Consider the following 13,903-nt stretch of genomic DNA (forward strand, 5'->3'; position numbering starts at 1 on the left):
CAACTCACAAATCTAAGCACGAATCAACGCAAGCACAAGGTTCAACTTCAAACTCTACTACTAATCTAGCCCACCACATGCTTGAACATATAGCCCTACCACAAATTGCAACCGTAACATAGCAATCAACCATATGAGCTCACAGATCAGACCACTAATCAACCATGCATCTAGATCAAACCCTAGCTACGACTCAGATCTAGCTACAAGGAACAGAGAGAAAGGGGGATTGAACTCACAGAGCCCATGGCTGCAGCTCGAGGACAAGGGGGGACGATCGTAGAAGATCACCGCCGTCCGGTGAAGGAGCGCCGACGCCGTGGACTGCCGACCGATGAAGATGCGCCGCTTACCTGCTCGTCGATGCCGATGCGCGTCGGCAGGAAAGCTCGAAGGGAGGAAGAATGGTGGCGGGAGTTGGGGCGATGAAGGAGGGGGCTAAATAGGGGTGGACTCGGCGGGAGGTGAGCCGAAATCCTCCCGCCGGTTTTTTGGCGACGCGGGCGAGCTCGCGCCATCTCCCTGGTCGCATGAGGAGAGAAGCGCGTCGCCCTCCCCTGCCTCGCCCGAGCCAGGCTCGCGAGCTACTACCGATTCGGGCGTTTCCTCTGGGCCTGGCCTGGACGTGCTTTAAGTTCCGTGCCATGCGGGCCGCACAGCACAGGCAACCAAACGGGCCAAGTTCTTTCCGCGCGGGCCAGGCTGGGCCATATGCAGGCAACCAAACACGCCCTTATAGGATTAGAGAGTGTTTGATGCCACAAGAAAAGCAAAGCAACCATAAAAAAGGAGGTTTGAGTGTGGAAATTTTTATTCAAAATGGAGTGCAAAGCAGCTGTCTAAGATTTCCCTAAGGATTCCAATCCTACAAATCAAACAGACAATATAGGAAAAATTGAATCCTCTAGGGATCAAAGGAATCCTAAGACACACAAAGACTGAAAGGTCAAAGTGTGTCATTTGACAAAACACAGTGATGGTCCTATCATGGGTATGATGAGCTGCCACCTTCAAAAGACAAAGGCTGTATCTAGCCACTCACAGGTAGAGTAGTGTGCACACTCAACAGATTTCACTTGGCTGCAGTCCAAGTCCTTGGTTGCAAGAAATCAATTGCAGTATGAGTATGTACCACCAGCTTTGCTGCGAAATTTTTACTTACACCCTGCAAAAAAGCATGCCACTGAAACTCTGAAAGTGTGCTGTGTGTTTCTCTGCTTCAGTTCTAGGAGGCTTGCACATGTCAGTGGGGTTCTAGCTTCTTAGGCTACATACATACATACATGTGTGTTCCCTTCTGTATGAACAATGGAACCGAGAATGAATGAGGTGCTGCCTAGCCATTCGAGGTCAGCAGGTCCAAGTAGACGTCGAACCCCTGCGTGGACACGCTCCGCTTCAGCTTGTCCAGCGCCCGGTTCTGGAGCTGCCGGATCCGCTCCTTGGACAGGCCGTACATGTCCCCGATCACGTGGAGCGTCTTGGGCTCGCCGTCGTAGATCCCGAACCGGTGCTCGATGATCTCCTTCTCCCTCGTGGTCAGGACGCCCAGGAACTCCCGCACCTGCTGCCTCATCATTATCCTGTCCACCACCAGGTCCGGTGGATCGATGTTCGGGTCCTCCGTGATCTCCTACGGCGTTCATAAATTATTACAGCTCAGCTTTTGTTTATTTGACCGGCGAAAAGATCACAGCTCAATCGATTCAGTCCTGGAACAATCTACAGTATGTTCTATACATAGTGTTTTGTTCACTGGTGTGTTGCAAAGATCATTGGGAATGAATGCTAGTACCTGGAAGGTGACTGCGTCGTTGGACCAAACTTGATCCTGCATTGATCGTGGCTTTCTGGTCTTTGCTTTGAGTTTCGCCAGCTTCTCGATCGTGATGCCGGCACGCCTAGCTACATTTTGGTTAGTAGGCTGCTCCCCTTCCAAGATGCACTCCAGCCTTGCTTTCCCCACCTTTTTCAGACGTGCATACACACTCTCCTGCACAAGAAAACAATGTCACACCATTACATTGGAAAATCTATAATTTTTAGGAATTAGTCATGCCAAAATAAAATGAACCTGTCCCCTCTGAAACATGGATTGTAGGACTAGAAGATCAAGGTGAACTGAGTTCAGGTCATACCGGCAACCGAATCAGTCTCGAATGCTTGAAGATAGACTTTTTGATTGCTTGGCGTATCCACCAGTACGCATACGTCGGGAACCTGCATCCCTTGCTTGGATTGAATTTCTCGAAGGTCTTCATCAACCCACAGCATCCGTCCTGGAAGCAAGAACAGGAAAGAAACATTTACAACGACAGGATATCCCTGGTTTTGCAGCCATGAGTTGATCCTCCTTTCCGGAAAAGAAAAGAAAAATGTAAAGAGTAAAATTAACCTGAACTAGGTCCTCGATGTCAAGGCCATATCCCTGGTATTTCCTAGCTACGTGTATCACAAGGCGGAAGTTGGAGCGGGCCATCTTCTCCCTGCAGCGCCTTCCGATGTGTATGGACGACTGCAGCTCCTTGCAGCTCATTCCCACGGCCTGAGCCCACTCGGGAAGCGTCGGCTCGCGGCCACACTGCGCTTCTAGCCTACGCTGAGCCTCCTCCAGTTTCATAAGATTCTGTGCATGGAAAGTCATCGTATCTTCGTATTAGCAAAGCTGAACTATCTTTTGATCTGGGCATCAAGGACACAAGGATACAATGTTACAAGGTGTTGTACAAGGAAAAAAGAACATGCCTGTATCTGGCTGAACAAGTGTCTCTCTTCCTTTGCCGTCAAGAACTCTGTCGTCTCGCGGTCTCGTAGGAACAACCTGAAGGGTTCATCTGGACCGAGAACCCTGCCATACTTCTTTGGCTTCTCTTTCTTCTTTGAATCAGCAACACTGCACTGCACAACATCAGTACTGCTTGTTGATGCCTGAGGAACATTCCGCTTCTTGGATCTTCTCTCAAGCAACCGTGTAGACCGAATAAACACTTGCCCATTGCTCAGCAGCTTCTCGTACGGGTGGGTCGACTCCACACTGGTTGCAAGCGTTACTGGTGGTACATTCAGCTGGGTGGTTGAAGGGCTTGATCCATCTGCCAAAAAGGCCACCTCCTTCATCAAGGTCACCGAGGTTGCGCCGAGATCCAAAGTTGGAACTGATTTTGCCGATGGCGTTGAAGTTGAAGTGATTGCAGAGGTGAAGTTGTTCTTTTCACTGCCAATCAAATGTGATTCAGTTAATGTCAGAATAAGCAGCAAACCAATCAATTTGCGCAAGTAAGCAGAAACAGGGACTTTGATTACCCAAAGGCCTGCTGGTAAATGACTTGCCGCTGCAGGCCTCGCAGATAGCTCTCGAACTCGCCCTCTGCCCCCTCTTCGGCTTTGAAAGTCTTCCCTTCCGTGTGCTGCTCCAAGGCCTTAATTAGTTGAGACAGACAAGACAGAATTTATTAGCACTAGCAATGGGACAGAGTCCAGTGTAGAAGTATTCATTTACTATTTATTTAAATGAAGAGAATGGTGTTTCTATATTTTTAGCCATCAGGAGCTCTTGACCACACATGAAAGGAGGAACCAACCATGTCCAGCAGGAACTCCAGCAAGGCCTTCTCGCCCTTCAAAGACACGGAGCCATGGGCCTGCTCCTCGGCCACGAGCGAGGGCGAGTAGTGGCACGCCGTGGATGCTCTGCCGCCGGTGCTGTCGTGTATCATCGGAACTGCACAAAAACAGATGAGCCTCAGGCCTAGGCCAACAGATACCAGAAAGAAAGGAGAGGCGAGGAAAGTTTGTAGCAGTAAGATACCCAGTACTGAAGATACCTGATGCGCGGGAGGGGGATGGGGAGGAGGCGGCGCCCCTGAAGTTTGGAGATGAGGTGGGGAAGAGCGGCGACGAAAGCAAGCTCCGGCTGGAATTCATGTCCGGGGAAGAAGAAGAAGAAGAAGAAGAAGAAGAAGAAGCAGCAGCTCACAGGTGAGCAGAGCTTGGTGTCTGTCTGGTTCAGTGTCCTCCTCCTCCTCCTCCTGTCCTATCCGTTTTCATCAGAGGTGTTTTGATTGGTGAGGGAGATGGTGTTCACTAGATGAGGGATCAGCGATGATGATTCCCTCTCCCTCTTTACCACCTACCTAGAGGCTAGACTACTTCCCATGCTCCTACTCCAGCTGAGCAGAGCAGTGAGCAACAGCGGCCGATTGATTGAGTGATATGGTTATGGAGGGAGGGGAGAGGAGTGGAGGCTGCTGTAGCGAGCGAGCGAGCGAGAGAGGATAAGGCGCGCAACCAGCACCATGGATTTTGCTGCCAAGCCGGACCCGCAGATCCACACGTGTGCAAATCGCTTGATTTCCTTGTAGTGATTATCCTCAAAATAGCAACTTTTTTACTTTACCTGAATGAAGGTTGGATCCGCCGGCGGCGGGATGCGCCTCGCCGGGCTCGCGGTCCCGGTCGTCCAACCGGTGGCGACCTCGACCTCGGTGGAGCTCGAGGTGGGCATTCCGCCGAACACCCTGCGGGCACGCAACGCTGGTCGACGAGATTACGGCCTGAGCTGACCGATTCTTGGCTCTTTAATAATGCAGCCCGGAGCGCTGCCCGCGAGCCAGTCGCTGAGGTTCACGCCGCCGGTGCACGTCGGCGACGAGGCCGTCGCGGAGGCGCGCAGCAGTGTGGACCACCGGCGGCGCAAGGAACTTCTTTGCTTTTTTTTTTTTTTCCTTTTTTGAGGTAACCCTTCTTCTTTGCTTTGCTGCGCAAGGAACTTATTCGTTTGGGGTGAAACTGATAGATTCAGCGGTCCAAAACGAATCTTGAATTAATAGATGAAACATAAATTGAACCCTCAACTTTGAATTTCGAAAATTGACATTCTAAACTTATCAATCCCGGTCTATTTTAGACCCAGACCTATTTGGGGCACCGGGAATATAACAATTTGGCCAGATAAGGTACTACTCTCACTGACGAGTATTTGGGCCGCCTCACTACTTGCATTTTTGAAAAATGAAAAAATGTTCGTGTTTTAAAATTGTGTATTTTTTAAATGTTCTTCCTTTCAATCATAAAGAAATTCGTGCATTTAAAAAATGTACAGTAATTTATTTATTTTCCTGTTTTGTATTTTCTGTCACAATTTTTTTTAAATAGTGTTTTTCGAAAATTGTTCAGAATTTTTTAAAAAATAGAGCGCAGATATTTTGCGACATCGTGAGCAAAAAATTTAAACTATAAGATTTTTTCAATCTTGAACTGTTTTCCAAGTTTTGAACATTTCAAAACGTGAACATTTTCTGAAAGATGGAAAAAATAATAAAACCTAGGAGGAACCGTAGCAAACATTTTTTGAACAACTAGGAGGTACTGTAGCAGAAAATATTGAAGACATGCTGCCCTAAACAATTTCTTGTACTGTGAACATTGTTTAAAATTTCTGAATAGTTTTTCAAAAAATTGATTGTATTAAAACACAATCAATTTTTAAAAAGAGAACACTATTTCGGACTTAAATATTTTAAAATAAAAACTGGTACAAATTCTGAAACCTCAACATTTTTTTCAAGTTTGTACAATGTAAAAAAATGTTATTGTCATTAAGTAAATGTAAAACGTGTAGTTTGCAAAATGTTGTTGTGTCACATTGTTCAAAAAATGTTTTTTGAATTTCGTAAATTATTTGCTTTTAAAAAATATTCTGTATTTCAAACTGTTCACGTTTTTTCCAAGAAATGTTTCGTAATTTTTCAAAAAACAAATCATATATGAACGATACTCTCTGTTCTTATAAGTAATGTGCTATGTCAGATCAATTGCATCCTTCAGTTGCGTTGGCTAGCTGCGGCCGCCACTAGCCCGAGGTTACTAGTTCGAATCCTGTCATGCAGATTACGTACGCCCAAGCAACTGCGTTGATGGGCTGGCCCGATTTATCCTAGTATCCAGCAAGTCAGTCAAGTATCTTTTTCAAAAAAAAAAAGACAGTCAAGTATCCTTGCCACGTCAGCGAGTATAGCCGCTAAACACCTTCAAGGTTTAAAATAGACCAAGATCAGAGAGTTTGGTGTGCTGATTTCCGGAATTACAAGTTCAGGGTTTGATTTAGCTTTCCTCTACAAATTCAAGGTTTATTTTGAACTTTTTTCCGCTTGGGAGCAAACTCAAATTGTAGTTCAAACGGACATAAACTAGTCGCATATTTGGGCCGGATTTGATCCAGATGGACACTGGACGAACACGCACGCGTCGCCTCGTCGTCTGTCTACGGGCCTGCGTGTCGGCCCCTGATACGTCTCCGTCGTATCTACTTTTCCAAACGCTTTTACCTTTGTTTTGAACTCTAACTTTCATTATTTGAATGAAACTAACCCGGACTGACGCTGTTTTCAGCTGGCATGGTGTTATTTTTGTGCAAAAATAAAAGTTCTCGGAATGACCTGAAAATTCGCGGAGCAACTTTTTTGAATTGATAAAAATACTGGCGAAAGAATCAGCACCAGGGGGGCCACACCCTGTCCATGAGGGTGGGGGGCGCCCCCCCTAGGGCGCGCCCCCTGCCTCGTGGGCCCCATGAAGCTCCACCGACCTCAACTCCAACTCCATATATTCACGTTCGGGGAGAAAAAAAATCAGAGAAAAAGATTCATCGCGTTTTACGATACGGAGCCGCCGCCAAGTCCTAAACTCTCTCGGGAGGGCTGATCTGGAGTCCGTTCGGGGCTCCGAAGAGGGGAATCCGTCGCCGTCATCATCATCAACCATCCTCCATCACCAATTTCATGATGCTCACCGTCGTGCGTGAGTAATTCCATCGTAGGCTTGCTGGACGGTGATGAGTTGGATGAGATTTACCATGTAATCGAGTTAGTTTTGTTAGATTTTGATCCCTAGTATCCACTATGTTCTGACATTGATGTTGCTATGACTTTGCTATGCTTAATGCTTGTCACTAGGGCCCGAGTGCCATGATTTCAGATCTAAACCTATTATGTTTTCATGAATATATGTGAGTTCTTAATCCTATCTTCTAAGTCTATAGTTACCTATTATGTGTTATGATCCGACAACCCCGAATTGACAATAATCAGGACCACTCTCGGTGATGACCGTAGTTTGAGAAGTTCATGTATTTACTAAGTGTTAATGCTTTGGTCCGGTACTCTATTAAAAGGAGGCCTTAATATCCCTTAGTTTCCAATAGGACCCCGCTGCCACAGGAGGGTAGGACAAAACATGTCATGCAAGTTCTTTTTCATAAGCACATATGACTATATTCGGAATGCATGCCTACATTATATTGATGAACTGGAGCTAGTTCTGTGTCACCCTATGTTATAGCTATTACATGAGGAATCACATCCGACATAATTATACATCACTGATCCAATGCCTACGAGCTTTTCACATATTGCTCTTTGCTTAGTTACTTTGCCATTGCCACTGTTACAATTACTACAAAACTGCTACTGTTTCTTTTTCTACTGTTACCATTACTTCCATACTACTCTGCTACTTTTTCTATTGTTACCGTTACTTCCATACTACTTTGCTACTAAATACTTTGCTGCAGATATTAATTTATCCAGGTGTGGTTGAATTGACAACTCAACTGCTAATACTTGAGAATATTCTTTGGCTCCCCTTGTGTCGAATCAATAAATTTGGGTTGAATACTCTACCCTCGAAAACTATTGTGATCCCCTATACTTGTGGGTTATCAAGACTATTTTCTGGCGCCGTTGCCGGAGAGCATAGCTCTATACTTTGAGTCACTTGGGATTTATATCTGCTGGTCACTATGAGGAACTTGAAAGACGAAAGAACTAAGATTTATCCCTCAACTACGAGGGGAGGTAAGGAACTGCCATCTAGCTCTGCACTTGATTCTCCTTCTATTTTCAGTAAGCTTGCGACACCTAAACCTGCTTCTACTATTAATTCTGATATGTCGCATGTTATTGATGATGCCACTTCTACTATGCATGATACTTATGCTGAAACTACTTCTATGCTTGATACTACTGTGTCATTAGATGAATTTCTTGATGAACAACTTGCTAGGGCTAGAGAGAATGAAATTCTTGAAACTGATAATATTGATGAAAGTAATGATGAAGATTCTCCCCCTAAATATGAATTACCTGTTGTGCCTGAGGGTTATGTTATGGATGAAGAAACTGCTAGAGATTTTCTTGCTTGCAATGATAGATCTGATCTTAAGAAGTTATTAGCTAAGCTGAAACAAAAGTCTCTGAATGCTAGAATGAAACGACCCTGCTTTTGCTACTTCACCTATCTGTGTTACTGATAATGATTATGATTTCTCTATTGATCCTGAGATAATTACTTTGGTTGAATCTGATCCTTTTTATGGCTATGAATCTGAAACTGTTGTGGCACATCTTACTAAATCGAATGATATAGCCACCCTATTCACCAACGATGAGAAAACTCGCTACTACTATATCCTTAAGACATTTCCATTCTCATTAAAGGGTGATGCTAAAACTTGGTTTAATTCTCTTGATCCTGGTTGTGCGCGTAGTCCCCAGGATATGATTTATTACTTCTCTGCTAAATATTTCCCCGCTCATAAGAAACAAGCGACCTTAAGGGAAATATATAATTTTGTGCAAATTGAAGAAAAGAGTTTTCCACAAGCTTGGGGGAGGCTTCTCCGATTACTTAATGCTTTGCCTGATCATCCTCTCAAGGAAAATGAAATACTTGATATCTTTTATAATGGACTAACCGATGCTTCCAGAGACCACCTGGATAGTTGTGCTGGTTATGTTTTCAGGGAAAGAACTATTGATCAAGCTGAATTGCTATTGAATAATATGTTGACTAATGAAAATAATTGGACACTTCCTGAACCAACTCCTAAGCCAACTCTGAAGAAAAGAGGTGTTCTATTTCTCAGTCCAGAAGATATGCAAGAGGCAAAGAAATCTATGAAAGAAAAAGGTATTAAAGCTGAAGATGTTAAGAATCTATCAAAGCTGAAGATATGCAAGAGGCAAAGAAATTGATGATCGGCAAGCCATAGAAAATAAATGGATCTTCAAGAAGAAGACCGACACTGACGGTAATGTTACTGTCTACAAAGCTCGACTTGTTGCGAAAGGTTTTCGACAAGTTCAAGGAGTTAACTACGATGAGACTTTCTCACCTGTAGCAATGCTTAAGTTTGACTGAATCATATTAGCAATTGTTGCATTTTATGATTATAAAATTTGGCAAATGGATGTCAAAACTGCATTCCTGAATAGATTTCTAGAAGAAGAGTTGTATATGATGCAACCAGAATATTAGTATATTGCTGTTTTTTTGCCTATTTCAGTATTTCGAAGAAAAGGAATATCAAACGGAGTCCAAACGGAATGAAACCTTCAGGAGCGTTATTTTTGGAACAAATCTGATCCGGAGAGCCTGGAGTGCAAGTCAAGAAAGCTCCGAGGGCCCCACGAGATAGGAGGGCGCCCCCCTGTAGGGCACGCCCACCTGTCTCGTGGGCCCCTCGAGCGTCCACCGACGTACTTCTTCCTCCTATATATATCCACGGACCCCGAAAACATCCAGGAGCACCACGAAACACAATTTCCACCGCCGTAACCTTCTGTATCCGCGAGATCCCATCTTGGAGCCTTCGCCGGCACTCTGTCGGAGGGGGAATCGATCACGGAGGGATTCTACATCAACACCATAGCCTCTCCGATGAGTTGTGAGTAGTTTACCACAGACCTACGGGTCCATAGTTATTATCTAGATGGCTTCTTCTCTCTTTTTGTATCTCAATACAATATTCTCCCCCTCTCTTTTGGAGATCTATTCGATGCAATCTCTTTTTCCAGTGTGTTTGTCGAGATCCGATGAATTGTGGGTTTATGATCAAGTTTATCTATGAATAATATTGGAATCTTCTCTAAATTCTTTTATGTATGATTGAGTTATCTTTGCAAGTCTCTTCGAATTATCAGTTTGGTTTGGCCTACTAGATTGATCTTTCTTGCCATGGGAGAAGTGTTTAGCTTTGGGTTCAATCTTGCGGTGATCTTACCCAGTGACAGAAAGGGTTGCATGACACGTATTGTATTGTTGCCATCGAGGATAACTAGATGGGGTTTATATCATATTGCATGTGTTTACCCCTCTACATCATGTCATCTTGCTTAAGGCGTTACTCTGTTCTTATGAACTTAATACTCTAGAAGCAGGCAGGAGTCGGTCGATGTGTGGAGTAATAGTAGTAGATGCAGGCAGGAGTCGGTCTACTTGTTATGGACGTGATGCCTATATACATGATCATGCCTAGATAACATCAGAATTATTCACTTTTCTATCAATTGCTCGACAGTAATTTGTTCACCCACCGTAATACTTATGCTCTCGAGAGAAGCCTCTAGTGGAACCTATGGCCCCCGGGTCTATCTCTTATCATATTTGCTTTCAATCTACTTTTATTTGCATCTTTACTTTCTTGCATCTATATTATAAAATACCAAAAATATATTTATCTTATCATACTATCTCTATCAGATCTCACTTTTGTAAGTGACCGTGAAGGGATTGACAACCCCTTTATTGCGTTGGTTGCGAGTTCTCAGTTTGTTTGTGTAGGTGCGTGGGACTTTTGAGGAGCCTCCTACTGGATTGATACCTTGGTTCTCAAAACTGAGGGAAATACTTACGCTACACTTGCTGCATCACCCTCTTTTCTTTGGGGAAAACCAACGCAAGCTCAAGACGTAGCACTCCCTACCTTTTTGATTATCAGGCAAAAGGAAGATATGTTGTCACCAGGGAAGAAGCAACTAGATATGAGAGGGGAATGGAGGCAGCTCGCCAACACGCTGCAGCTCAGGAGGCGGTCGCCTCTGCATCTCAATACTACCCCAGTTTCACTTATGGATATCAGCCAGGCGGTCCTTGGTATTAAACCAACTTAGGTCAAAAGCCTAAGCTTGGAGGAGTACGTATTTCTCACCAACTTTACATTCATGTTCACACACTAGTCGTCGGTGCTCATACTCTTTCATTGTATTATCCATGCTAGTTTAAGTTTTTTTTTCTAGTTTTCTTCTTGTGTGTTTGATAAACCTTAAGAAAAACCAAAAAAATTAGTTAGTTTAATTCCCTTGCCTGTAGTAGAATTAAATTGAAAACCCAAAAAGATTTCTCGTTCTTCTTTTACTTGTTGGGAGCTTTCCCGTGTAAATAGTTTTATTTTCTTTTCTTTCGTTTGAGGGTCGAGAAGACCATATTGAAAATTCTTAGTGGCTCTTATATGCACGATTGTTTATTTAATTTAGAGCCCATATCACTTGTCTTCTCTCTTGAGTTGAATGCTTGCAGATTCTAGCTTAGTCCAATGCACGTGCACTCTTATTATTATACACATCATTCGGTCGTGCGAGTGAAAGGCAATAATGACGATATATGATGGACTTATTGGGATGAGAAAAGCTGGTATGAACTCGACCTCTCTTGTTTTTGTAAATATGATGAGTTCATCGTTCCTGAGTTAGTTATTATGAAGTAAACATATTTGCAATGACATTTAGAGATTATAGTTACTTGTGCCATGCTTGATTAGCTATGAGTTATAATGATTTACCTTGCGTGCCAACATGCTATTAGAATGATTATGATGTGATATGATGGGATGGTATCCTCCTTTGAATGAATTGAGTGACTCGACTTGGCACATGTTCACGCATGTAGTTGAATCAAATCAACATAGCCTTCACGATATTTATGTTCATGGTGAATTATATCCTACTCATGCTTGTACTCGGTGTGAATTAATTTTAATGCATGCTTACGACTGTTGTCGCTCTCTCAGTTGGTCGCTTCCCAGTCTTTTGCTAGCCTTCACCTGTACTAAGCGGGAATACTGCTTGTGCATCCAAACTCCTTAAACCACAAAGTTGTTCCATATGAGTCCACTATACCTACCTATATTCGGTATCTACCTGCCGTTCCAAGTAAATTTGTATGTGCCAAACTCCAAACCTTCAAATGAAATTCTGTTTTGTATGCTCGAGCAGCTCATGTTACAACTAGGGCTGCCTATATCTTCCATGCTAGGTGGGTTATTCTCACGAGGAGTGGACTCCGCTCCTCATTCACGAGAAAGGGCCGGTAACCGGGATGCCCAGTCCCATGATCCCAAAAGATCAAAGCAAATCAAAATAATTAAACAAAACTCCCCCAGGGCTGTTGTATGTTGGAGGCACTCGTTGTTTCGAGCAAGCCATGGATTGATGCTTGTTGGTGGTTAGGGGAGTATAAACCTTTACCATTCTGTTTGGGAACTGCCTATAATGCATGTAGTATGGAAGATACAGCCATCTCATAGTTGTTGCGTTGACAGCAAAAGTATGCCGCTCAAAATGTTATTCAATCTCTATTTTAAAATCGAGCTCTGGCACCTCTACAAATCCCTGCTTCCTTCTGCGAAGGGCCTATCTATTTATTTTTATGTTGAGTCATCATCCTTCTTATTAAAAGCACCCGCTGGAGAGCACACTGTCATTTGCATTCATTACTATTGGTTTATATTGGGTATGACTTGACTGGATCTCTTTTACCATGAATTACAATGTTTAGTCAGTCCTTGATCTTAAAGGTGCTCTGCATTTATGTTTTGCGGTCTCAGAAAGGGCTAGCGAGATACCATTTTGTTATATCATGTTATGATTATTTTGAGAAAGTGTTGTCATCCGAGTTTTATTATTATGGCTCGCTAGCTGATTATGCTATTGATATGAGTAATTGTGAGAGCTAAGTGTTATTGTGAATATGGTTAGTTCATAATATTTGCTGAAACTTGAATGCTGGCTTTTCATGTTTACAACAACAAGAGCAAACAGAGTTTGTAAAAGTTTTTCTTTATCACTTTCAGTTTATCAACTGAATTGCTTGAGGACAAGCAAATGTTTAAGCTTGGGGGAGTTGATATGTCTCCAACGTATCTACTTTTCCAAACACTTTTGCCCTTGCTTTGGACTCTAACTTGCATGATTTGAATGAAACTAACCCGGACTGACGCTGTTTTCAGCAGAACTGCCATGATGTTGTTTTATGTGTAGAAAAGAAAAGTTCTCGGAATGTCCTGGAAATCCACGGAGGCACTTTTTGGAATTAATAAGAATTTTTGGCGAAAGAATTAATGCCAGAGGGCCCATAGCCTGTCCACGAGACAGGGGGGCGCCCCCCCTAGGGTGCGGCCTCCTATCTCGTGGCCCCCCTGGACCTCCACCGACCTCAACTCCAACTCCATATATTCCATCTCGGGGAGAAAAAAATCAGAGAGAAAGTTTTATCGCGTTTTACGACACGGAGCCACCGCCAAGCCCTAATCTCTCTCGGGAGGGCTGATCTGGAGTCCGTTCGGGGCTCCGGAGAGGGGGATTCGTCGCCGTCGTCATCATCAACCATCCTCCATCACCAATTTCATGATGCTCACCACCGTGCGTGAGTAATTCCATCGTAGGCTTGCTGGACGGTGATGGGTTGGATGAGATTTACCATGTAATCAAGTTAGTTTTGTTAGACTTTGATCCCTAGTATCCACTATGTTCAGAGATTGATGTTGCTATGACTTTGCTATGCTTAATGCTTGTCACTAGGGCCCAAGTGCCATGATTTCAAATCTGAACCTATCATGTTTTCATGAATATATGTGTGTTCTTGATCCTATCTTGCAAGTCTATAGTCACCTATTATGTGTTATGATCCGACAACCCCGAAGTGACAATAATCGGGATACTTCTCGGTGATGACCGTAGTTTGAGGAGTTCATGTATTCACTATGTGTTAATGCTTTGGTCCAGTTCTCTATTAAAAGGAGGCCTTAATATCCCTTAGTTTCCGTAAGGACCCCGCTGCAACGGGAGGG

At 43.7% G+C, this 13,903-nt stretch overlaps 1 protein-coding gene across 1 annotated transcript; it reads right to left on the reverse strand.

Annotated features, from left to right (window-relative positions):
• Nucleotides 1-1,050: 1,050 nt before the first annotated feature.
• LOC119313014 (RNA polymerase sigma factor sigF, chloroplastic-like) lies at nucleotides 1,051-4,335 on the reverse strand. The gene is made up of 8 exons (XM_037588823.1): nucleotides 3,825-4,335; nucleotides 3,582-3,721; nucleotides 3,304-3,419; nucleotides 2,746-3,214; nucleotides 2,396-2,626; nucleotides 2,139-2,279; nucleotides 1,796-1,993; nucleotides 1,051-1,633 (listed from the first exon to the last, which is right to left on the reverse strand). The coding sequence occupies exons 1-8, from the start codon at nucleotides 3,922-3,924 to the stop codon at nucleotides 1,337-1,339; spliced, it is 1,692 nt and encodes a 563-aa protein (XP_037444720.1). The 5' UTR covers nucleotides 3,925-4,335; the 3' UTR covers nucleotides 1,051-1,336.
• Nucleotides 4,336-13,903: the final 9,568 nt, after the last annotated feature.

Source organism: Triticum dicoccoides, chromosome 5B (genome assembly GCF_002162155.2).
Source record: "Triticum dicoccoides isolate Atlit2015 ecotype Zavitan chromosome 5B, WEW_v2.0, whole genome shotgun sequence".
NCBI classification, from domain to species: Eukaryota; Viridiplantae; Streptophyta; class Magnoliopsida; order Poales; family Poaceae; genus Triticum; species Triticum dicoccoides.